This window comes from Culex quinquefasciatus, chromosome 2, assembly GCF_015732765.1.
Source record: "Culex quinquefasciatus strain JHB chromosome 2, VPISU_Cqui_1.0_pri_paternal, whole genome shotgun sequence".
Lineage (NCBI taxonomy): Eukaryota > Metazoa > Arthropoda > Insecta > Diptera > Culicidae > Culex > Culex quinquefasciatus.
The window spans coordinates 59280977-59307535 of NC_051862.1; the positions used below are offsets into that span (position 1 = coordinate 59280977).

At 37.1% G+C, this 26559-nt stretch overlaps 1 protein-coding gene across 3 annotated transcripts in view; it reads left to right on the top strand.

Annotated features, from left to right (window-relative positions):
• Positions 1 to 436: 436 nt before the first annotated feature.
• Positions 437 to 26559, top strand: part of LOC6052172 (apolipoprotein D) — a 41021-nt gene continuing 14898 nt past the window's right edge. Inside the window, exons 1-2 of one of the 3 annotated variants that reach the window (XM_038254579.1) lie at positions 437 to 642; positions 717 to 912. In XM_038254579.1, coding sequence (XP_038110507.1) covers positions 781 to 912 — 132 coding nt within the window. In that variant the 5' untranslated portion in view covers positions 437 to 642; positions 717 to 780. Of the gene's footprint in view, positions 913 to 26559 lie in introns of all 3 variants that reach the window. The other 2 variants (XM_038254580.1, XM_038254578.1) reach the window with 2 other exon arrangements.

Consider the following 26559-nt stretch of genomic DNA (forward strand, 5'->3'; position numbering starts at 1 on the left):
TACCCTTCTTTTGTTAAAACAACAACAATAAACATTTCTTGGGAAAAGGGAGCGTTCTTTTATTACGTAACGCAGTTGGGGGGAGGGGGGGTCGGAGGCCGTGTTACGCTCCATACAAAATTTTTAAAATTTGTATGGAAATTTTGTTACGAGGGGGAGGGGTCTAAAAATCCGATTTTTTGCGTTACGTAATAAAAGAACGCTCCCAAAGAGCTCTGGTGACTGGGCCATTCTGGTGAATACATTGGACAATTTTTCTGCATAAATTTTTAATCAATTTTCCACATAAATTATTGGCAAACAACGCCCATGCAAAGACATCCAATCAAAAGTATACGCAGTACCACACTCACACAGTGATCACCACCAACAACAACAACACCAGCATCAACCTCATCTCCCGCAGCTACTGACTGATTACGGCAGCGTGTACAACTAGAACGACGCCAAGCTCAGTGCACGGTGTCCAAAGATTGCGCCCCAGAGGCAATCGTCCAGCTTCTCGCAGCAGATTCTCGGCGAACTGATTCAATTTAACTTTTCCGTTGAGCTCGTCCGGATCGTTCGTCTTCTTCGTCCTCAATCTAGAGTTTTTTCTGTGCTGAACTTCTTGAAGTTCTTGACGATATCTCGGTAGTTCGCGTGCGTGTGTAAAACTCGTTAGTTTGGTATCAAGAAAAGTTCAAAAGTGACGTTTTTTTTACTCTCTCTCCTAGTGTCCAGATAGCCCAAGTAGAAATAGCGTGAAAAAAGTTTTTATTTTGCTGAAATAGTTCCAAGATGGCAAAGTTTCCGGCACTGATGGCGATTTGTGCCGTCGTTTGCGGTTTAGTCACGCTCACGGCAGGCCACACGTACAAAACCGGGGAGTGTCCGCCGGTGGAACCGATGAACGACTTCGAGATGAAAAAGGTAAGTTGACACAAGGAAGAAGAATTTTGTCGCCTGCCCAATGTACTGAAAGAGAGTTGTTTCGTAACACTATTACACTGAATGATGCAGAAAAAAAAACTTGCGAAATTGTTACGATTAGAACGTGGTTGAACTACGAAATGTGATTCTCCAGCACCATTTTTATAAGTCACTTATCGCAAGTAAGAAAGAGTGTCATTACCAATGGATTCATCTCAATAACATGACCTTTAATTTTGTAAAGTTTGCGTGCAGTACAGTAACAGCAAACAGTTCCGTTAAAGTTCGTTCTCATGGTCATTCAACTTCATTCAGATATTACAGTGTGAACTACCCCCGCGGTGGCGTGTAGTACAACTTTCTCATAATTGAATTAGGGTGGCGTAGCACAAGGTGCCATAATTTTATGCAGCTTTAAACGGTTTATTGTGTTGGAATTTGCTTAAATATCTACAAGCGATATGAAATGCAAAATGGTTTTTTATTCGATTACAAAAGAATTGGATATAAATTCAAAGTGCAAATCTCATTTTAAAACTTTATTTTGGAAAAAGCTTTTTAAAACTTACAGCTATTAAAAAAATAATAATAACAAAAAAAAACCTTGCATTTTAAAATTGATTTCGTGTTTTGATAAGCTATGGAAAGACGTTCAAATATGCGGACTATCACCTGCTTGCGACGTGCTCCGAGCGCAGTGATTCAATTTGTTTACATGTTTGCTTGTTTATAATTAAAATGAGAATCAATGCGGAAATACGCTACTATCAGGGGAAAGAACACTCGACTGAATCACTAGTGAAGCGGTTGTATCAAGGGAAACTCTTAAATGAAAGTGGCGGTCACGGTTGTGAGTAGTTAAATAAAAAAAAACATTTATGATTCATACCGAATGAACAAGCAAAAAATCTATATTTAAGCTACGAACTTTTCCCATTATACAAAATTGTATTTAATTATTTGTTTAATATAATGTTGCCAAACCCAAAATTATTTAATTTGGGAACTAATTTTGAAAATGATTTGTTGTCCTCGGAAAACTAAAGATCGTTTTGAAAGCTAAAAGAGGTAATATTCAACCTTCCAAAATTAAAGCTTCCAAATTTACACAATATTTTTCTGTGTACATTATAGCTTTCAATAAGATAAAAATCCAGTGGAAAATACTTTTCCTTTCCTTTCTCTTCTGATTACGATGAAAAAGACCATTTCTGTTTCTACTATTGCCAGATAAACCGTAGTAAATTTAGATTATTTTTATATTTTTGTATATTTTGCTGACCAGAAATGTCATCTTCTGAGCTACGGCAAAGACTGATAGAAAATTGGTTGGCAAAATTATGAACTTTTCTAAAAAAATATTGCTAAATATAAAAATTGCAGTAAATTTGTTTTTGACATCGCATTTGATTTTATCTTATAAAAAAATCAGTGATGTAATGCTTGACTTTTTCAGGTAAAAACAAAAAGTTAGCTTAAATACAAAAAATAACCGAATCTACCTACTTTCAAATAATTACATTTTCATCATTTGCAGTTCATCGAGATATGGCTTCAAAAATAACATAATTTTCACTCAAGTGGCCATAGCAAGAGATAGGGTTGCCAAATCTTCAAAATTAACAACTCATTAGAATGGTCTAAAGGTCCTTTAATAAACTATCCAACGATTTGTGTCAAGGAAGATCCGGATCACTTCCAATATATATAAGTGGCCATCACTTTGAATAGGGTGACCAGATCATCAAAATTTATTACTGATTCGAAAAGTATTTCAATAACTTATCCAATGATGTGTCGCAACGTAGATCAGAACATTATCTATATGAAGTTTACTGAGATAAGGTTTTGAAAAAAAAGTATATAAATATCACTTAAGTGTTCATATTAATAGATAAAGTGACCAAATCTTTAATGTTTATGACTTATTGAAATGATCTATTGACTATATTTCTAATGATATATGATATAAGATTTGATTTAAAAAAAAACAGATCACTTTCGTGACATCCGGACACATACAAAAACACATTTTATACATTACTTTTGAACTACTTTAAACTTAAAAAAATTTAGGGGAGATGGGGGTAAGACGGCCACCCTAAGGGAGAAGTCTAATAAAATTTACACAACAGATTATTTTGATCTCAAATTACGTACATATTGTTCTACTACAAGTCCATTATAGAAATGACATAAATTAGTTAGTATAAAAACCAATTTTCAATACTTTTCAGGAATTTTAAAAAAATAATTGAAATCGTATATATATGAAATACGCGGGGTAAGACGGCCAGTGCTATAAATTAACTTAATAACTTTGCTAAATCCAGCCAAATTCCTACAAGGTTGGTTGAACAGACTTCTCTGAACATCATAACTATTTTGGTTGAAAAAATCAGGTTTCAAATGTGAAGAAAAATGAAGAAAAATTTTCATATTTTGGCTTGACATTTTATGAAAAACTGTGAATTTTTACTACAAAACAAACACAATTTGATGCAAAATAATTAGTTTGTGTATTTTGATTAGAATAAGTAAATCAAAATTATGTAAACAATATTAAATTAGCGATTTTTATGAAAAGTTTGATAGGATTTCATACTATTCAATGAGTTTTGCTATATCACAGTAAAGAATGTTGTCGAAACGGTAGTTAACAGCATTTTGATTAAAAATGGATAGTTTTATTGAAAATGCTTTTCCTTATCTACAAATATGTCTTAATAGTCAAAAACCGTCAAAAATATAACCTATATCAATTAAAATCTACAAATAACGGGTGGCCGTCTTACCCCCGGAGGAGGTGGCCGTCTTGCCCCCAAATAAATTATTTTTTTAAACAATTTTTGTACATAGCTCATCGCATTTTCTAAACTTTTTCGAGGGACATAATCTAGGGAAAACTTCAATTTAACATGAAAAAATATTTGAAGACAGGAAAACATATTGTTATCTAACAAAAATGCCTAAGTTGTAATTCATGAAAATTACATCCAGTTTCAAGTTCAAAAATTATTTGTTTATTTTGAGCTATTTTTATACTATTTCAAACAATATTTTTGGCAAAGGTGACTCCATATGCATTATTTAGCATGAGGAACAGTATTGCTAAACATTTCAGTAATATTCATTAGTATACTTAGTAAAACAGTGGGGTGGCCGTCTTACCCCGCCTGGCCGTCTTACCCCCAGCTCCCCTATAACTTGATCTACACAGTAGAAAATTGCACAAATTTAGAAGCTTTAAAAGTGAAAGTAATATTACCTCAATATAGACTAAAAAAGGTGGCATTACACTGGAAAAGAGGTAAATTTACATTTTTTTTTAATGATAAAATGACAATTTTTTTCACTTCCAGTAAAAATATCATGGTTATATTACATAAGGGAAAGGGTACATCTTTTAGGTCAGAAAAAAATATGTATAATTTTACCTCTAAAAATGTGTAAATTCACTACTTTTTCAGTCTGAATTCTAAAAGTAATATTACGTCATAAAAGAAGGTAAAATTACACCTTTCAAATTTGAAGCTTCCAAATCTACACAACTTTTGACGGTGTAGTACTAGGACGTTTTTATAGAAAGTTAATTTTTCTTGCAGGATAATAGCTTTAGCTCAGTGAGAAAGAAAACCAATTTTCCAAATCAGAATGAATTATTTATATCATCATTTTTAAAATGTTATTAAAACCTAAACCCTTTTTCTCGAGCTTGAAAGTTTAGGTGTTGATCATATTGGAAAATCGAACACTTAACATTTTAAACGCACATTTGGCTTCCTCAATGTTTTAAAACATATAATCCTATTAAACCTTTTAAAAAATACAATTAAACATATTTTTACAGCAATTTGAAACTTGAATTTGTAGAGAAATGAAAATGAACTTACATAAATGTATAAAAAAAAGAAGAAAATCATTGTTTGAACAACAAACTGAATTTACTGCCTTCGGCTACATTTTATTTACATTCACCAAAAAGTCAAAGTGTACAGATTTAAGCTTGCTCCTTCTCCGCAAAACCACGAAACCATAATTTTCAATTCCAACACGCAAGCCATCCATTTCTCGCCCTTTTTTTCCTCGGAAATTCCGAACCACTTTTCTTCGATTTCGCACCAAAAAAGGCCAAACCCCTCGGAGTCAAAGTGTTATGTTTTCCTTTTTTTTTGCTCCACCTCGGTTTATTTGCTGCTCAGCACCGTCTCGGAATATTGACGGCGGCGCTCTTTGCGGGAAATCGACAGTCGGCTTGTCGTGGCCCGTTTTGTTTGCTTCCACCACCCCATTTTCACCCCCCCCCCCCCTGAAACACTGAAGAGGAAGCCGGCCAAAGTGAAATTTATGCTACAGCATATTTTACTTTCAAATCCAGCTGTTTCTGCTCCAAGTCACACGGACGTTGTTTGGAAGGGGATAAAGTTTTGCTAAACTTGGTAGCTTTTTTGGAGTTTTTTTTAACCTTGTACTGTGCAAGACTTTTTACTTTGATGAATATCATTGTTAAATTTTGTTTACGCTTTTTTCTTGTTTTTGTTATATTTTAAAATTCAAATTTATTTATAAGCAGCAAATATAAAACAAATGAGGGTTAAGAATTCAAAAAAAAAGAAATTAATGAACACCACAAAAAAAGCTGAGCAAAAAAAAATGCTGGCACCATCTGAAGAAAGAGTGGGCGCTTATTACCGGTTATCAGAAAGTTCGTAAAAATACACGTTTAAGCGAGGGGGAAAAGAAATGAGATGAGTTTTCCCTTGTGCGACAACCTTTACATGTGCCTCGACGAAACAAGCCAGCCTGTTTGACGAATTTTCACTCAAGTTTGGCTGCTGTTTGCCCCCCATTGTCGTCCCAAATGTGAAAATGATGATGATGTTGACGCGTTGGTGGAAATTTACGACACTTGGCGCAACGAGTTGGTACGCGGAAGAGGAACTGTTCCGTGCGATAATCCCGGCTGACAGTTAGTCGTTGGTCCGTGGCCGGAAAACGGAAATGGGAAGAGATGTTCTAATAAATCATGAAAGTACATGTGAGCGGGCGGGTGAATGGGGATATGTCTTGATATTGTTGAAAGATGAAACAGTTTCTAATCAACACCAGATGTTTCGATGGAAATAGCGTGATTTGAAATTTTGAGTAGCAATCTTTTAGATGTCTTGAATGTTTGAAGTTTTAAAATCATCTCAGCCAAACAAAAGATGCATCAGTTTCTAGCAAAACTCGTCATAAAATAAAACAAATTGCAAGCCAAATTTTCTTCTTTTTTCCAGCAGAAGGTATCGCAAACTGCTTTATTCATTATAACAGTTATATTACAGTCCAGACTCGATTATCCGAAGCCTCGATTATCCGAAGTTTCGATTATCCGAAGTTCGATTATCCGAAGTTCGATTATCCGAAGGTTTGTATGAGACTTCGGATAATCGAATCACGAACAAAAAACTTTTTTTTCGTATTTTTTCATTTTCTTGTTTTTAACATAAAATTTGAGTTCTACGACCCCATTTTAGTCAAATTTGAGTTGTTGATTGCCTTTTAAAAAATAAAAAACATTTTTTCAATATTGCATCACCGCCATATTGGCCGCCATCTTGGATTTATTTTTTTTTCAATCATTTTAGCGTAGTTTAGGGGTCATACCTAAGCTCGACAATCAAAAATTAGACATCGAAAAAAAAAATTTCGTGATTCGATTATCCGAAGTTTCGATTATCCGAAGTGAAATTTTTCCAAGGCCTTCGGATAATCGTGTCTGGACTGTACTGTAAACCATTTCAAAATATCAATTCAAATATGAACAAATAAATCTCAAAATTTAACATCTCTTCAGTTCTGTGGTTCCAGATTTCTAAATTTGCACAATTTTGAAAAGTTCACTTTCAGTTTTTTCAAAAGATTTTTTAATTTTTAAAACTTTTTTTTTGCCCCCCTTATTTGTAGAATTTTTCAAGCAAACTTTTGAGGAGTACAAAAACTTGAGATAAAATTTGAAATGGCCTTATTTCCTTTTTTTATCTTCGAGAAATTGAAACTTTGTCTTAAGGGGTGACTTTTGTCCCTGATCACGAATCCGAGGACCGTTTTTTTATATCTTGTAAAAAGACAGACAAGAGGGACAAAACAAAGAAAATCGCAAAAAGTAACTTTTTCAAAACTTTTATTCGTAAAATCGCGATAACTCGTGATGGTAACAAGCAAACACCTTATGTCAGGGTGGCCACCTCGGGAAAAAACCGGGAAAACCGGGAAAAAACCGGGATTTTTATCCACCGGGAGAAAACCGGGAAAAACTCGGGAATTCGACTGACAAACCGGGAGAATATTTTAAGTTTATTAAAAATTTGACAAAAGCCTCTTTAATGAGTTCAATATGTTCTTTTCTCAATTAGAATATTATTCCTGAAAAAAAAAAATAACAAATTGCTTTGAAGCAAAAAAATAACAACCATGCTTAAGGTGCAATGAATTACGGGCGAATTGTTTTTGACCAATCAGAAAATGTTAAAAAAATATTTGAATGATAAATCTATAATTTGCATTCGTTTAGAAATTTTATGAATTTGAAGTAAAGTGCACCGTTTTTTGGATTTTTTTTGTTTTTTTTTTCTGCAAATATTTGTTTCAAATTTGTATATTGTGCCAACTACCATTTACTACCATGTTGGTAAAAATAATCTTATGTTTCATGATTTGGATATTTTCAATTCGACCTTTTTTTGCTAAAATATTAGTTTTGCATAAAATAAAAATTAGGATTTTTTGTAAGTGGAAATTATGGATCTCATGGTACGAAAACAACATTACAGTAATATCTCTCTTAATTTAAAGGTCAGACATTTCCTTAAATTGTCACTTAAAATACACTATTTTAAAATATTTTTCTTGGCCTGTATCTCAGCAACAAAATTATTCAAAAAAGAAAGCAGAAAAGAATTTTCTCAACCATTTAACACTGGAACGCCCAACGCATGTCCAACTTACACGGACGCCCAAGCCTCCCAAAAAAGTTGGAACAGTAACTTCAACTCGCTGGTTCTCGGGCATAGCTCAACCATTCGGGTCGATTCTTGTTTCCAGGGATTTGTAAGAATGTTTAGATGATCCTAAAATTTGGCAGAACTTGATTTGAACAAATCCCTAATTTCTGCGACCAAAAACATCGTTCCAACTTTTTCAAAAAGACTGCCTCCGCGGAATTTTTGGCGAATTTTTTTTTACACACGAAAAAAAAAGTTGGAACGATGTTTTTGATCGCAAAAATTACAGATTTGATCAAATTGAGTTCTGCAAAGTTCTAGCATAATCTAGACATCCTAACAAATCACTGGAAAAAAGAATCGTCTTGATTGGGTGAGTTATGCCCGAAAACCAGCGAGTTGAAGTTACCGTTCCAACTTTTTTGGAGCCTTGGGCGTTGGAATGTTAATAGATAATTTTTCAATTGAAAATAGCTACAATTTCAAAAAAATACTATTTACAAAATTTAAATCTCCAAAAATTAAAATTTAAAAAAAATATGGGAGATGTCTGTAGAAATGAAAAAGACAGCGAAAATTTAATTAACAAAAGGAATTTCTCCAGATAGTAGATAGTTTTACAGAAAAACAGGGTAAAACATTTTATTTTGAAGCTTTATTAAGAAAACTGATTCGAAGAAATGTACATGGACGTTGTGTGGCCTATTCAAGTTTTTTTCTTCGTGAAAAATTTCATGTATGAACGCTAGGGGGTACCAGCAGCTTAAGTAACACTAAAAAGGGTACCTAGCCTAGAAAAAGTTGAGAACCGTTGAATCACAGAGTAAGACAGAGTCACAACTGCCATTTGATTTTTGGTTCCACTTTGTGGTACATCGCAGGTACATCGCACGCCTGCTACCAGCAAACCTTATGGAGCCAAAAAATAAAATGACATTTCTTCGGACTGCTCGCTCTGTGTTACTCTGTGGTTGAATTATAATATATTTCAACTTAAAAATAATAATATCATGGAGTTTCTGTTTGTAAATATTATTTTATTTGATAATATTTGAGTTTTTCAGCCAGACAAGTTATTAAGGAAAACTTGCAATGATTTTTTTTGCAAAATATTTTTTTAAATGTCGTTTGAAATTTATGTAAAACTTTAAAATATTTAAAAAATTTAATATATTTAGAATTCTGCTACAAAAAAGTCACTTGAAATACAGGCAATTACTTTTAGGTGGTTACTACATCAACACAAAAATTGAGATCATGTTGAAAAAAAGCCGATGCTAATATTTTTCAAAGTTTTTGTCCCTCGGCTCTGGCAAGTCAAGTGGGGGAACAATCCATAGTCTCAACATTTGAATGCAAAAAGTGTTCAAAAATGCATTTTACACTAGTTTATTTGTTTTGCAACCATTAGTCTTCAAAAAATGTAAAATTTGACGGTAACAAAAATTTCAAAAAAAACTAATGGTGTAAAATTTTAAAAATTTAAAGATTATTAAATCAACCCAAACATGCTTAAAAATGATTCCAAACGCAAGGGAATGCATTTTATATAGATTTCAGCTGATTGCACTTAAATTTCAATTGAAATTTTAATGTTTTTTGAAAAATATTTTTTTGCCCCCTGATTTTTCGGGGCAACTAACGAATTAACGAGCATTTACATAAATGTTGATAACAATTTATTTTTGCAGTTCTTTTCTACAAAATTAATAAATTGTAGTTATTATAATCAATCTCATTTTCAAAAATTAAACGATTTTTTATTTTGAGTTTATAAAATCAACATGTATGATGATGAAAAATCCCAATCATTATGGAAATTAGATGTTTGGATTGGAAACAGTTAAAAACGGCTTCGTTTACAACTTACTTACTTTTTACTCAAGATTTGAAAGCTTTCTTGAGGAATTCAAACTTAGAACCAAATGTATGCATTCAAAAAGTATGTTGGTACTAACGTTAGCCTAAAAAACATTGTAATTTGGTTTAAAAACATTTCGGAAAATTCCTTCTGGGCTCGGGAGAAAACCGGGAAAAAACCGGGAAATTGAAAATCGAAATCTGGTGGCCACCCTGCCTTATGTCTATAGATCATTTTTTTTGTAATTGTCTACCCTATAATTTTGTAGAACATTATTATACTCTAAAAAAAAACCCTGTTAGAAAAACACGAAATTTTAAAATGAAAAATTTTGTTCTAAGTGAAAAAAAACAATATCCTTCTGGGTTAATGTAAATTAATGTACATTAATTTCCTTTAAAATGACATGTTCCAAATTTTTTACAGTTGAATAACGAAAAATAGCAGAGCTTTGAATACTTTTTTTGTGTTTTTTTCGATGAAAAATACTTTTTTCGGAATTTCGAGTAAGACATCAAATCGGGCGTCCAATTTTACATGAATGTCTCTTTGACACCAAATTTCTATCTCATCACCGTTTCAGACTGCAAATTACTGAAAAACATGTCTTTTATCGCATGTTCAAAAATGAAAGGGGTCGTACCGCCACTCCGTCACGAGATATCAAAAAACGGATCTCGGATTTGTGATCAGGGACAAAAATTACCATTTAGGACAAATTTTCATGCAAATCGAAGATGGGTCGGGGCAACTGCTGTGTGAGTTGGCGGAGAATGACCCGTGTACAGCAAATTTACAAGCATAAATAATAAAAATCATAAGATTTTCACGCGTGGAATCCGTGAAATTCGTTACTTTCCGTGAAAACTCTTATTTTTTTTTTCTTTTTTCATTATCCTTCATATTTTTGAATATTTTATCCAGTAAGTTATGCTAGTGTAAAAAGAAATTCGAATTACGAATCCGTAAAAATGATCATGCACATGCCTATATATAAAGGTGACAATAAAAAAATCGACATCAGGGATACCCCCTGATTCGATTCCTTAAGCAAACATAAGTAACTGTGAAAATTTTGAGCGAAATCGGTTAAGGGTTAAAGATAGCTTTTTATCTTTGAAGTTGGCGAAAAAATATCTTTTCGTACAAAAACGTCTTCTTAAAATCCTTGATTGCTCGTCAGGATTAACTCGGATCGTTTTACGGTCTCCGACATAGTTGTTTGTCATAAAATTTTACATAAGAATCTCATACTTGACAATGATCCGACACATTTAACGCCATCTTTTGGCGGAACTTTGAAATTTTTGCTTTTCCTCATATATTTTTTCGAATTTTCCCATACAAACTAACATTGTTCTACAAAGTTGTAGCAGACAATTGGGTCCTGAAATGAAGCTTAAATTTGGGATATTATTGTTCACAACGATAAAGCTTATTTTTCTGAGTACAATAATCCTTTGTACGACCGCAAAGGATTTGAAATGTTTTTTAATTCAATTATAAAAAGTAACTTCGAGACTTGTTCGAGACCCTTCTTGACAGAAAGCATTTTACTTGACAGCTCGTTCCAAGGGGACCATAGTTGATCCATTGTAAAATGTTTTCTTGACAATTTTCTGGCATAAAAATTTAAGAAATAAAAACAGAATTTAAGGATGTTTTTATCGTTGTACATAAAAATTTACATATGGGTCATTCCATCTGAAGCGGACAGTATTTGAAAATTACCCTCTCCGATCCTGCTCAAATTTGGCAGGGCTGTTGATACTATCAAAACATGCAAGAATCCCGAATTTCATCCAAATCGGACCACCCCCTCCATTTTTGTACCTCCCAAAAAAATCGACTTTTTGGCGATTTTTGACCAAACCTCCTAGTTTCAAACGGCGATAGCTCAGGAACCACAAATCTTAGAAGGTCAGTCTTAGACTCAATTTTGAAGGAAATTGGACGTAGAATCCATTTCCGTGATCAAAATGTTGATTAATTTATTTTTTCTATCTGTATTGCGCAATTGAAAACTTTAAACGGCCGTATCTCAAAACACCCCAACTTAGTTTTTTTATTTGACCTCACTATTGTGTTCCCCGGCCAATTTTACATAAGAATTACTTATCGACAGAAATGAATATGGTTCGTTCCAGAGATACCGAATTTTAAAGTTTTGTGTTTTCGAGATTACCTACATCAGCTTCATTCGCCGCATCTGCTAGAACAGTGGTTCTCAACCTTTTTCGTTGCATTCCCCCCTTGGCTTATTTGAAAGACCTTCTTTCCCCCCTCCCTCATTTTTCACTATTTTTTGGTAAAATTGAATAATTAACATAATTTTCCATTAAATAATTAATAATAAAACATTGATGTTTTAAAATCATGAGTAAACGAATCATACAAAATTATTGAATTTGTTAGTGCGAAACAAAACTAAACTACTTTTGTTCTTTTCAATTTTTTTGATTTAATCAAAAATAATTGAAAAAGTTTTGTTTTAAAAAAAATACAGACATAGGGATTTAAAAAAAACTGAACGCAAAAAAAGAAATTAATTCTTAAATCTTTAGAAATAATAAAGTCTTTGTTAATGATATAAAGAGCATAACAACAAAACACACATAAAAATTTATATAAACAATTTGTTTGATTTAATCAAACATAATTGAAAAAGAATTATTTTAAGAAAAAAACAAAGGGATTTAAAAAAAGCTAAACGCAAAAAAAGAAATTAATTCTTATATTTTTAGGAATAAAAAAAAGTAAAAAAAAATAAATGATAGAAAGAGTACAACAACAAAAACCATATAAAAAATTGTTTTGAAGCCTCAATTCAATCTTACATAAATTATTGTGAAAATATTATTTTTTCAATTTTTATTTTCAATTGAAGAACTGTTTGTCAAGAAAAATTTAAACTTTCAGTTTCATTATTACAATTAATTTTGTTTTATTATTCAGCATAAACCTAACCAAAATTCTAAAAGAAAAACAAATCAAACAATCACAAACAATATTTCCAATGTATTTTAAAGAGCAGCTGAGATGAACTGCAAATATAATCCAGATTTTTTTTTAAATAAAGCTGTTTCAAATATTTTTAAGAACTCATCAAATTTTCTGATTCATATGAAAACATTAAGAATTACTAAGAAAGTATCAGAAAATGATTTAATTTTTGAAAACACATTAAAGACATTGATTTTTTTTTTGCATCCTCATTTCCCCCCATGAATGCCCAAATTCCCCCCCAGGGGGGAATTCCTCACCGGTTGAGAAACACTGTGCTAGAAGCACACAGGCGGGCTGATCAATAACTGCTACCTGGTCATTTATTGAAATAATATTTCATCATAAATAATCTTTATCAAATTGGGCAAAAATTAACTGTATAACACTTTAGGAAACTGGAGTTTAATCGCGAATGTTTATCTGCTAAAAAAAAAATGAAGTGAATTTCTGTGCTAACCTACAGGACAGAGTAATAACGACACACAGTAATGGGCAGACTGGATTCCGACGGAGCGAGCAGGAAAATGCAATTAATCTTGTTAGTAACACTGAACAATAAGTGCACGATATATTATTGAGTAAAAATATGAATTAAAATGAATAAAATTTGTTGATACGTTGTACTCTAGTGAAGGACGATCACAAGGAGTAGAAAAAGGATTTCTGGAAAGTATAAAACTGAAAAATGTAAGAAAATCACAAAGTTTGATCTTGCTGCAAAACGGCTAATTCCCCAAATTTAGTTGCGATGATTTCGACACCGTCCAAACAACAGTGTGTTTTTTTCTTCTATCATTCTTGGATTCTTGGAACACAATACGGCTGCTGTCCTCTCGTATAATGATTTTTTTAAATTAAATGTACCTTGACCAAAATCATCTTTTAATCAAATGGAGCTAGCTCACAATATAAAAATTGATTTAATATGATCAATCTTTTAAACCATAAATCAGATTTGCCAAATTATGGTAAAGTGTCAATAATAAACTATAAACGAAAAAACGAAGTTGACTTTATAGCTGTCGGCCACCATTGCTAGTACCAACCACTAGTGTCTTCCTTTTTATCTACAAGGACTTCGCCGCCCTGGGCTCCTAAGTGTATGAAAGTATGGCACGGAGCGACGGCGCCGAATACCCATATTTACACAAAGAATTTTAGAGCGCCCGCCGCGGGATTCGAACCGGCGACCTCTGGATTGGAGTCCAGTGCGCGGTCCGATTGATCCACACAGGCGGGACGATAAACTATAATAATAATAATAATAAAGCAGGTTTTGGGGTTTTTGCTGAATGGCACTATTTTGCTACCGCCTATGATAAAGGCCCTAGTCATGGCCTCGGAGGTACTCTAAAACGGTTAGCAACGCATAAAAAACGGTGCATTCAAAATAACTCAATGAATATTCCTTTCACAAAAATAGATTGATCAAGGTAGGGGAACAGCATCTAATTCCAGCGTTCCTCTAATGTTGCCATATCAGCGCTTTGGCATTCAATTACAGCTGATTAAAAGCGTTTTCAACTGAAATCGAGTGATAAATAGCTCAATAAGAAGTGAACAAACAAGTTCCTCTCAAAAGTTTTGCAAAATTTGTTGTTTAAATAGTGAAAATGAGCAAATTGGACGAAACTAGGAGCGAGGACTTAACCTGCCAAACATACGACAATTTTCCCTATTAGCCATTTGAATAAATATTTGCGTAAAATTATAAAAATATAAATTAAATTTATCATCTCCCAGAACACCAGGTAGCAGTTATTGATCAGCCCGAAGCGGCGAATGAAGCTGATGTAGGTAATCTCGAAAACACAAAACTTTAAAATTCGATATCTCTGGAACGAAACATATTCATTTCTGTCGTTAAGTGATTCTTATGTAAAATTGTCCGGGGAATACGATGGTGAGGTTAAATAAAAAAATAAGTTGGGGTGTTTTGAGATACGGCCGTTTAAAGTTTTCAATTGCGCAATACAGATAGAAAAAATAAATTAATCAACATTTTGATCACGGAAATGGATTCTACGTCCAATTTCCTTAGAAATTGAGTCTAAGACTGACCTTCTAAGATTTGTGGTTCCTGAGCTATCGCCGTTTGAAACTAGGAGGTTTGGTCAAAAATCGCCAAAAAGTCGATTTTTTTGGGAGGTACAAAAATGGAGGGGGTGGTCCGATTTGGATGAAATTCGGGATTCTTGCATGTTTTGATAGTATCAACAGCTCTGCCAAATTTGAGCAGGATCGGAGAGGGTAATTTTCAAATTTGCACTTTTTCGTGCACAGTTGAGATGGAATGACCCATATGGCTTTAGGACCCTATTACAAAAATAGCATGTATAACCATAAGGCATACCATACCAATCAGCATAGCGCACCAGGTACGCGTGCTGTAGCAAGAAGACGCTTCCATCTTTCTCGGTCTTGTGCTGCTACTCTCCAATTTCCCAGGTTACAGATCTTCCGGATGTCACCATTCACTTGATCTCCCCACCGTGCGCGTGGTTTCCCTGCTCTTCTGCCTGTTCCGCCAGCTGGTTCAGCGCGGTCAAAAGCAGTCTGACAGGCTGGCTTTCGTCCATTCGGGCGACATGGCCGGCCCACCTGAGCCTCCCGATCTTCGCCTGGGTGGCGATGGTCGGTTCTTCAAGAAACGCGTGCAGTTCGTGGTTCATGCGTCGTCGCCACAATCCGTCAGACACCTGCACTCCACCGTAGATCGTTCGTAGCACCTTCCGTTCGAAAACTCCAAGGGCACGTTCGTCCTCCTGCCGCATCGTCCAGGTCTCGTGGCCATAGAGGACTACCGGTCTGATCAGTGTTCTGTACATCGTCAGCTTCGTGCGGCGTTGCACTCGATCCGAAGTGAGAGTTTTCCGTAATCCGAAGTAGGCACGATTCCCAGCAAAAATACGAGTCCGGATCTCTTTGCTGGTGTCGTTGTCGGCGGTTACCAGCGATCCCAAGTACACGAACTCGCTCACCTCCTCCAACTCATCACCATCCACAGTTAGAGGGTGAGACTTGGGGGCCGACATCCTTCGAACCCTTCCTCTCATGTACTTCGTCTTCGTCGTATTCATGCCAAGTCCTACACGCCTTGCTTGTACCTTCAGTCGGGTGTAGACGTCCTTCACCGTCTCCAGGTTTCTTGCCACAATGTCGATATCATCGGCAAAAGCAAGCAACTGGTAGGACTTGTTCATAATCGTGCCACTCGTTTCGATGCCCGCCCTTCGAATAATGCCCTCAAGGACGATGTTGAATAGCGAACAGGATAAGCCATCACCTTGCCGCAGCCCTCGGCGTGATCCAAAGGGTTCCGCTAATTCCCCCGAAACACGCACGTGACACATCACATCATCCAAGGTAGCCTTGATCAGCCGAGTCAGTTTATCCGGAAATCCGTTCTCGTGCATGATCTGCCATAGCTGCTCGCGGTCGACTGTATCATAGGCCGCCTTGAAATCGATGAAGATGTGATGTGTGGGCACGTTGTACTCACGACATTTCTCGAGGATCTGTCGGAGACAAAATATTTGGTCCGTGGTGGCGCGCGCGCCAGTGAAGCCCGCTTGATAGGGCCCCACGAACCTCCTTGCGTGGGGTGACAGCTGACGGCAGAGGATCTGGGAGAGGATTTTGTAGGCCGCGTTGATAAGCGTAATGCCGCGGTAGTTGCCGCAGTCCAGCTTATCGCCCTTTTTGTAAATGGGGCACACGACACCATCCATCCATTCCTCCGGTAGCTTCTCCTCCTCCCAGATCTTGGAAATCACGCAGTGAAGCGCCCTCGCTAGTTTCTCTCCTCCATATTTGAAGAGCTCACCAGGTAACCGATCCTTTCCGGCAGCTCTGTTGTTCTTCAGCTTCCTGATCTCCCTCTTCACCGTCTCCAGATCAGGTGCTGGGAACTGTTCATCAGCTGCGGGCGCTCCAAGGTTGACTCCATCGCCGTCTCCGTTCGCTTCATCGCCGTTGAGGTGCTCGTTGAAGTACTGCTTCCACCTGTCCAACACCTCGCTCTTGCTTACGATCAGGTTCCCCTCGTTGTCCCTGCACACGTTGGCTCGCGGCACGAAGCCTTTGCGGGACCGGTTCACCTTCTCGTAAAACTTCCGCGTTTCGTTAGCTCGGAACAGCTGCTCCATTTCTGCGCAATCCCGGTCTTCCTGCTGGCGCTTCTTGAGCTTGAAAACCGCGACTTGCCGATTCCGAGCCTGCCGGTATCGTTCCACGTTCCCTCTCGTCGCCTTGTGCAGCTTCTTGTCGTAAGCTGCTTTCTTCTCGGCGGTAATCTGTTGGCACTCGTCGTCGTACCAATCGTTTCGACTGACTCGGATCGCACTACCCAGTGTGGCTTCCGCTGCACTGCCGATGGCTGAGCGTATGCGGCTCCAACCACCCTCGAGCGAGGCTGCGCCAAGTTCCTCCTCACCTGGCAGATTCGCTTCCAGCTGCTGCGCGTAACTGTGGGCCACATCTCCGTCCTGCAGACACGCGGTGTTGAACGGAGGGGCCCGCCGGCTTCGGCGTTGGTTGTACACCGTCGACAGCTTTGAGCGCATGTCAACTCCAACTAGGTAGTGGTCCGAGTCAATATTCGCACCGCGAAAGGTGCGCACGTGCGTTACGTCCGAGAAGAATCGGCCGTCGATCAGGACGTGGTCGATTTGCGTTTTCGTCCGTTGGTCAGGTGATGTCCAGGTGGCTTTGTGGATGTCCTTGCGAGGAAAGTAGGTGCTCCTGACCACCATTCCACGGGAGGCTGCGAAGTCGATGCAGCGTTGGCCGTTGTCGTTCGTGACCGCATGTAGATTTTCTGGGCCTATTGTCGGTCGAAACATTTCCTCCCTTCCGAACCGAGCGTTCATGTCCCCAATGATGATCTTTACATCCTGCCGCGGACAGCCGTCATACACCTCCTCCAGCGTCGCGTAGAATGCTTCCTTGTCATCATCGGTCATTTCTTCGTGGGGGCAGTGCACGTTGATGATGCTGTAGTTGAAGAAACGGCCTCTTATCCTCAACTTACACATCCGCTCGCTGATCGCCGTGAAGCCGAATACGCGATCCTGCATCTTGCCCCGCACGATAAAGCCGGTACCCAGCTTCTTGTCCTTGCCGCCGCTCAGATAAAAACGGGAATTGGTCTGCCGACCTGGCCAGTCGAGCACCTGCTCCTCCTCCAAGCACACCTCCTGCAGTGCCACAACATCGAAGTTGCGAGGTTGCAACTCCTTCGCTAAGGCGAATTCGAAACCCAAGAAATTTAAAGACCTGCAGTTCCAAGAGCCGAGTCGCCAATCGGTGGTCTGCTTTTCTATGGGCTTCTGCCGTTTGTTCCGGATTTCTAGCCTTCTTGCCATTCGCGATCCTCTTTTTCGGTAGGCAGCCTTATCAGGGCTGCGCTACCTAGTCTCGGGGTGGAGAACCACCTACGAGCTACCGAGACTTAACTCCGGTTTTCTCACGACACCGTAACGGGGCTTTTATCTCGAAGCCTAACGGTCTTCATATCCGGAAGAGGACGTCTTCTACTGTGTGTGTAAAAGCGTTTCACTACTAGCACCAAATTTCACAATAATAAAATTTATTTTATTTTTGCAAAAAGTTTAAAACTTTTGCCCGTTTTCTTTTTCAAAAATTGCACACTCGGCACACCGCGCGCGGTTTCAATTAGTGTGCGTATACGCAATCGACACAACTGCACTGCCACTGGTCTTGTTGCTACACCACACTTAGCCCTTTGTTCTGCTTGTTTGTCCCGCGACGACGACGATGGATGGCAAAAATAAATTCACTTTTATTGCCCGGCCGTCGATTGCGGGTCAATTATAACACGCGATGCCGGTTCGCGACGCACTTCGGCGTTGGTTAAACACACTTTCGGCCACGACGGAACGGTAATTCGGTGGTTCTAGGTTCACTTTCGCGGAGCTGTATCGAGGTGCAATAACAACGTGCGACGCACACTCACACTTAGTTGGGGATAAGGGGATTGCCTGTAACCTTCTCGAGTTCACCAAAATTACCCCTTAAGACAAAGTTTCGCAAAATCGAAGATTGGTCGGGGCAACTGCTATGTGAGTTGGCGGAGAATGACCCAATTCAAACATTTGAGGTCCAAATTTTTCAGATCAATTTACGGCACTTTTAAATTTTAAAATTATTATTCAAAACCAAAATCACAAAAACCGATGATGATGGTCCCACCAAGTATGGTATCAAACTTTGAGATCGTACAGAGGACACTTTCGCCACAAACACACACACACATTTCATCGCTGGAATGATTGATGTGCGTCATTATCAGCCCAGGACCGACCGACCAAAGTTCGTCTTTACGATCGTTTTTAAGCTTGCGTTGACCGTTTCATGAAAAATGGCCCAACCCTTTCCGGTTTTATTTTTCGTTAACCAACTGAATGCCGCCGATGTGGTAAAGTACTTTTTAATTTTCGTTTAGTTTTGTTGGCGAACAATGTCCTGCCAAAAAGAGGGAAAGCGAAAACAAAATGGTTCGTTCGGGGACTAATGACTTTGTGGTTTTGTGTTTCAAAAACCGTGTCACGCAAGATGATGACTTTTCTGGTGTGGTGACAGTTTTTTTTGCCATCACGCAAGTGCACTGTTGGTCCACAACACTGGCAACACTGCGCGGTTTCACTTGAACGGAAAAATGCGAGCCATTTTGTGCGCGCTTTTCCCCAGCACGACATTTGTTGCATACCAAGTAGATAGAGCAATAACATCGAGTTCCAGCATTCCTGGCATCCCTGACGTCATGACAGCGTGCCAGTGTTGCAGGGCCGTGCATGACTTTGATTGATGACACTTTTGGGACGGCAGGGATGGGTTTTCGCATTTAGACAAACACAAACACACATCGGTATCGGTTCATTGCTTTGCGATGTTTGCCCTCCGATGGGTATGCTCTCTGGTCTGAAAGATGTTGTGTGACTTTTGGAAAGAAGTTTTGAGAGTAAAGTAATGCCAGTTTTTTTTTAAATGCTTTAGAATTTTTAGAAAATATCTTTTAAATTGTTAGAGGTTCGCGTTTTTTTGATATGATAAGTCCTTTTCAAAGTGACGTTCCCAAAGTTGGGGAATCCTTATTTGCTTCTCAACAAGAGATCGACTTTCGCCTTTACCGAAACCGCAAAACACTGAGCAGTGGCAGCAGTGGTAAGGGTTGTTCAACTTGAGGGTTGAGGGTTATTGCTGGGGCTGGCAAGTTGTTCTTCGCGGAAGGATGCGCACTTCAGAGATGAAAATAGCTATGCGTGTGAGTGTGTGCTTAAGGTGGACAAGGGTGTAATTACAGCCAATTAGATTGTTTGCTTGTTGATTGACGGACGTCAGTGCATTGTACGTGGGTGTGTGTGTTCTGTGGGTGATTGTTTTGTATCATCATAGAAATTGCTTGCTAATTAGCTCTATCCATATGACCAAAATGCAAATTTTGCACCACGGTTTTGTTCATCCTCAATCATTTTCTGTAATCTAACACAGTTGTGGCACCGATCTCTCTTCATGTTTTGATATCTCGTGGAGAAAGGGCTTCATTTTATATTTGGACTATCGGAAAAGAAATTTGGTGGGAAAGGGGCTTTAACGTGAAAAAGGACGCCCGATTTGACGGCGTACTCACTTTTTATTGAAAATATATTTTATTCATAAAAGAGTTAAGGTGACGACTTCCATCATTTTATCCAGGATTTTACATTCGACGATTTATTTTCACAAAATTCTTTCTACAAGTTGTTTAGAATAGTCCCTTACAGGTGTTGATTAGGGTGCCCAGGATATGGAACTTTTCTTCAAAACCTCGCTCCACAAGCTGAATATTTTTCCTTGACCTATTTAAGGACTCTGAGCAAAATATGAGCAAAATCGGTCAACATTTACTAATTGATACTAGAAAGTGAAGTTTGTATGGGAAAAATTGAAAAAATGTATGAAAAATTCAATTTCCTTACGGTTTGGTCTGCATGGCTTGCTACTTCCATCCAAATATTCCCAAAAGTGAGATTCTTATTGAAAATTGCATGCTATACAACTTTGTAGAACATACCAAACCTGTAAAACTCGATCCTGAAAAGATATTAGCGATTCTCTGAGATTTCGGTCATTCGATTTTTTTTGTATTATTTAATCCGGCTAAAACTTTTTTAGTGCCTTCGGTATGCCCAAAGAAGCCATTTTGAATCATTAGTTTGTCCATATAATTTTCCATACAAATTTGGCAGCTGTCCATTAGGGTGCCCAGAAAAAATGACCCCCTGCTCCACAAGCGGAAAACGGTTTTTTGGGTTATTTTAAGCATCTGTGTAAGTTTTGAGCGAAATTGGATGATATTAACCCATTGATACCCGAGCCTAAAGTTGGTGAAAAAAATGTTTTTCATACAAAAATGACTTTTTGAAATCGCTAATAACTTTTCTGGATCGAGTTTTACAGCTTTGGTACACCCAGAACTGGGCATTGGCATACGAGAGGATAAAGAGCACGATTCGGTAGTAAAATGGTACTGTGTGCGGACGGAGAGGATAAATCCCGAAATTGCCGTGAGTACTTTACTCATGGTTCATTATCCAAAAAAGTTCATCCATCAAAAAAAAAAAGTACCGGTACCAAGATTCGAACCCAAGACCTTCGGCTTATAGAACCGTGCCTTTGCCGTATAGGCCACCATGGTTCGGTGACTAAGTGGCGGTCATTTGTCCATATAAGCCACTCAATAGGATGAACTCGTCAATGAACGAATGAACACCCGAGAGGTCTTTACTCACGCAAAATAGTACTTTCCTCACGTTCCTTTTCGGGAGGACTTTCCCCTCGTTCTTTAACTTTGGGTGTATATGTTCTACAAAGTTGTACACCCAAAGTTAAAGAACGAGGGAAAGTCCTCAAGAAAAGAAACGTGAGGAAAGTACTATTTTGCGTGAGTAAAGACCTCTCGCGTGTTCATTCGTTCATTGACGAGTTCATCCTATTGAGTGGCTTATATGGACAAATGACCACCACTTAGTCACCGAACCATGGTGGCCTATACGGCAAAGGCACGGTTCAATAAGCCGAAGGTCTTGGGTTCGAATCTCGGTACCGGTACTTTTTTTTTGAAAGATGAACTTTTTTGGAAAATGACCCCTGAGTAAAGTACTCAAGGCAATTTCGGGATTTATCCTCTCCGTCCGCACACAGTACCATTTTACTACCGAATCGTGCTCTTTATCCTCTCGTATGCCGATGCCCAGTTCTGGGTGTAGATAGAGGGTGCCGATTCTCGAGATTTTCAATTTCCCGGGAATCGAGAGTTGAATTAGTCCATTTCCCGGGAATTCCCGGGACCCGGGAGTTTTTTTTACTATGCCAATAGTGGCAAAATTTAAAAAGAAAAGTATTAAATTCGTTATTTATTCGTTAAATTAAGTATCCTCATAATTTTGAGGAACTATATATTTTACTATAATTGTTTTAAAATAATCCGCAATGAGTGACTTTTCAAATGTTTCACAAACTTGTTCCATGAACTTCTTATTTTTCAATTTTTGTGAAGTAAAAACATAGCAATAACGACTCAAAACAACAATTTAAATTTTTTCATCCTTTTTAAGGTCAACTGTAAATTTTAATTGAAGATATATTTACAGTTATCAGGAAAACCGGAGTATTCACAATTGGCGAACCTTAACTTAACATAGATTACCGCTCCAGAGTTTAATATTAAGTTTGACGTGATACATAAAATGAAATCGCTTTGACATCAAAAGAAGAAATTACCTTGAAAATTAACTTAGGTACTTAGAATTAAAAAAAATGAGGATTGCTATGCTCGAGAGAAGATATGGAATTTGAACTTATCTTGAAAAAGCTTTTACCTCTTAGAAATAATAAATAAAAATAATATTTCTAGAGTTTTTTTCACAACGCCCTATAAACACTCTGGATTTATAAAAAGAAAACATTAAATTTCATTTCTAGGGTGTAACTGCAGAGTATGTTTTAAGGTAAATTTTGGGGTCCACATTTTTTTGGCTTCTCTCGATTATAGTTATTGGAATTTTTGACAAGTTAAACTTTTAAAAATAAAAATAAAATGAATAGGAAGATTAGAGAAGCATTGGTTTATTTGAATTTGAGCATCGAATATTAGACATCCAATGTTCCAAACAATTTTGAATTTTTCAAATAATTCTTGATTAGATTATATAATTTTGCTTCAATATTTATAAGTTTAAAATTTCCCGGGAGTCTCGACCAAATTTCCCGGGAATCGAGAGGTTCAAAAATGGTCGATTTCCCGGGAAATTTTTCCCGGGAATTCCCGCTCGTCACCCTCTAGTTGTAGAGCATTACATTTCCAATAAGAATCTCACTTTTGAGAATATTTGGATGGAAGTAGCGCACCGTGCAGACCAAACCTTAAGAAACTTGGGTTTTCCATACATTTTTTCGATTTTTCCCATACAAACTTCACCTCCGACTATCAATGGGTAAATGATGACCGATTTTGCTCATATTTGGCCCAGAGTCCTAAAATAGGTCAAGGAATAATATTCAGCTTGTGGAGCGAGGTTTTGAGGAAAAGTCCCATATTCTGGGCACCCTACTGTCCATACAAAAATGATGTATGAAAATTCAAAAATATGTATCTTTCGAAGGAATTTTTTGATCGATTTGGTGTTTTCGGCAAAGTTGTAGGTATGTATATGGACTACACTGAAAAAAAATGATACACGGAAAAAATAAAATTGGTGATTATTTATTTAACTTTTTGTTACTAAAACTTGATTTGCCAAAAAAACACTATTTTTAATTTATTTTAATTTTTTTATATGTTTCAGGGGACATAAAATGCCTACTTTTCAGAAATTAACAGGTTGTGCAAAAAATCTTTGACCGAGTTATGAATTTTTGAAACAATACATATTTTTTATCTAAAAATCGAAATATTGGTTGCAACAATTTTTCAATTTTATTTTTCGATGTTAAAATAAAATTTGCAATCAAAAAGTACTTTAGTGAAATTTTGATAAAGTGCACCGTTTTCAAGTTAAAGCCATTTTTAGGTGACTTTTTTGAAAATAGTCGCAGTTTTTCATTTTTTAAATATGGTGCACATGTTTGCCCACCTTTGAAAAAAAAATATTTTAGAAAAGCTGAGAAAACTCTCAATATTTTGCTTTTTTGAACTTTGTTGATACGACCCTTAGTTGCTGAGATATTGCCATACAAAGATTTAAAAACAGGAAAATTGATGTTTGCTAAGTCTCACCCAAACAACCCACCATTTTCTAATGTCGATATCTCAGCAACTAATGGTCCGGTTTACAATGTTAAAACATGAAACATTCGTGAAATTTTCCGATGTTTCTTCGAAAAAAATATTTTAAAAAAATTTTAACCCAAGACTAACATTTAAAATGGGCGTAATATTAAATGTTTGGTTATTTGAATATATTTGTATTTTGTAATTTAAAATTTACTGTGACTCAAAAGCCGTTGCATCGTATCAAAAAGTGGTCAAAGACAAACTTGTAGGTTATTGGACGGGCGTTCTGATAAAATTTACACTGAAAGATAAATACAAGCCACTTCCATGAGATTATTCAATTTTTAGTTTATTATTTAAATTAAAGGTGATGTTACGATTTTTTTCGTTCAAAATTTTTGTGAAAATAGCCTTAGATGTTAAAAAAAGACCCACGCAAAATGCAGGATGGTATGTCTCTCCTAAAAAAACACAAATCATTTACTAAAACTGTATTTTTTTATGTGGTCTAAACGTCAACATTTTCAAAAACCAATATAGTGAATCGATTCCCCAAACAATTTTACATAAAAGTCTCTATATTGACCATTGTCCTATGTACAATCCTTGTGAAGATACAGCGGGTTTAAAAATAAAAATGTTGAAAAAATAGGATTTTTGGCCATTCCTATATGACAGACTTGATTTTTCAGTCTTGAAAATATTTTCACTGGAAAGCTCGTACAATATCCTATAAGTTTGCCTTTGACAGCTTCTTAGTTTGACTCGTTTTGATATTTACGTAAGCTTATTTACTATCCAGGATTCGACCAAACTGAAAAAATAAACTATTTTCAGTTCTGAGCAATGTAATTAGGCTTATATCTGTAAGCCCATACATCCAATTCAAATGCTGTACAATTGAGTTCAATTGGCTCTATTTACACAAAAATGGCTTATATATTCCTAGGATAACATGTCTAAAAAGTTTCATTGAAATCGGAGGGGGTCGGGTACAAAAGTACCAGAAAAAAAAACTGATTTGAGCTGGAATTGCTCTTAGATCAAAAATTCCTTCAGGGCCTTCACGCTGATTCATTTTGGTGAAAAAAAAATCTTAAAATTTAAGAAAATAGAGAGCATTTTAGAGTGATGATCAATTTTCGCTGAAAATGATGATCTCAATCACAACTGTATTTTTGTAAAAAGTTTTATAAGAATCCTCGCAATCCTAGTCCCGTGTTCCACTCTCAAGTCCGCGTAGATTCCCGCAACCTGGCAATAAACTCTACGCTCTCCGGGCATCATAATTCAATCCATTACAACTTATTTCATCCCTTCTGCCAAACATCCTCGTCGCTGTTGCCGTTGCTGCTGCTCTTAATAGTGAATTTTCCACTCAGTCAACATCAATTTGTAGCACGTTCTTGGCCCCGGCAAGCTGAAATTGTCCTAGTCCACACGGAACGACTAGCCGCCCCCCGGTAGATTGCGCCTGTCCAGAGTCGCTGTGTGAAATGTGGGCAAAATTCCGTCCATAAAAGCATCATCTGTTGCTGACAGCTTGACTGGTTTGCCTCCAGAGTCCTGCCCACCCGCGGTCAGTGGGCTCGGAACTTTGTGGTTTTGCTGTGCAAACAGGGCCATTATGGACTTGAATCGATAACACAAACTGGCCAAATCTAATCTGACGTGGGAAATGGTTGTGTGTTCCGGGAAGCTGCGAGCAGGGAAAAAATCAACCACAAATGTTTGAACTTTTGGATGATTCAATTTTCTTTGAAATTTGGACAAAAAATTACTGGAATCTCACATCGCAGGACTAAAACTGTTTTCGGTAAATTGCTAAGTAATTGGGAATTAAACTGTTGGCACGTGTGCTTCTTCTATTAGATGTAGCTCATCAGGGCAGATGTGATGAATGCGATGGTCAGGTACAGGCATTTGATGGTACGTGACTTGGCTGGATGAATCGTTTCATCCGTTTGCTGTCTAAATTAGTCAGTTTGTAGGAAACAAGGTAGGAGTTTTCTGCTTGCTTAGGAAAGTTTTGTTGACTTGAAAGCACAACTGAAAACACATATTCTCAGTCTCGTTTTAAGAGAATTCAACAATTTTAAAGTACGTGACATGGAGAAATAGCATTGTTTAAAACAGGCGGACTTTGATGAATCTAAATTTAATCACAATTGCTACAATCCTTTAAAGTACGTACTGCAGGAGATAATTAATTACAACTAATGCCCTCCATCAAACCGACAAAACCCAACAATCGAACTTCCTAATCTCTAGTGGCTTTGGCTGATGATGGCTTTCTCCACAATCAAGCCGAGAGCTTCTCGCGCTTAATTTAATCAAGGGACACCAAATCCATTTAATTATACCTTTCACCTGAAATCTGCTGCATTCATCATCGCACTTCTGGAGAAATCAACTCAACAACGGCCCACGTGGCTGGTAACCACAATCAACTTGGCAGAAGTGGGACAAGTCCACCCCCAGAATCATCCCCATGGGGAAACAAATCACGGCGCACAAAT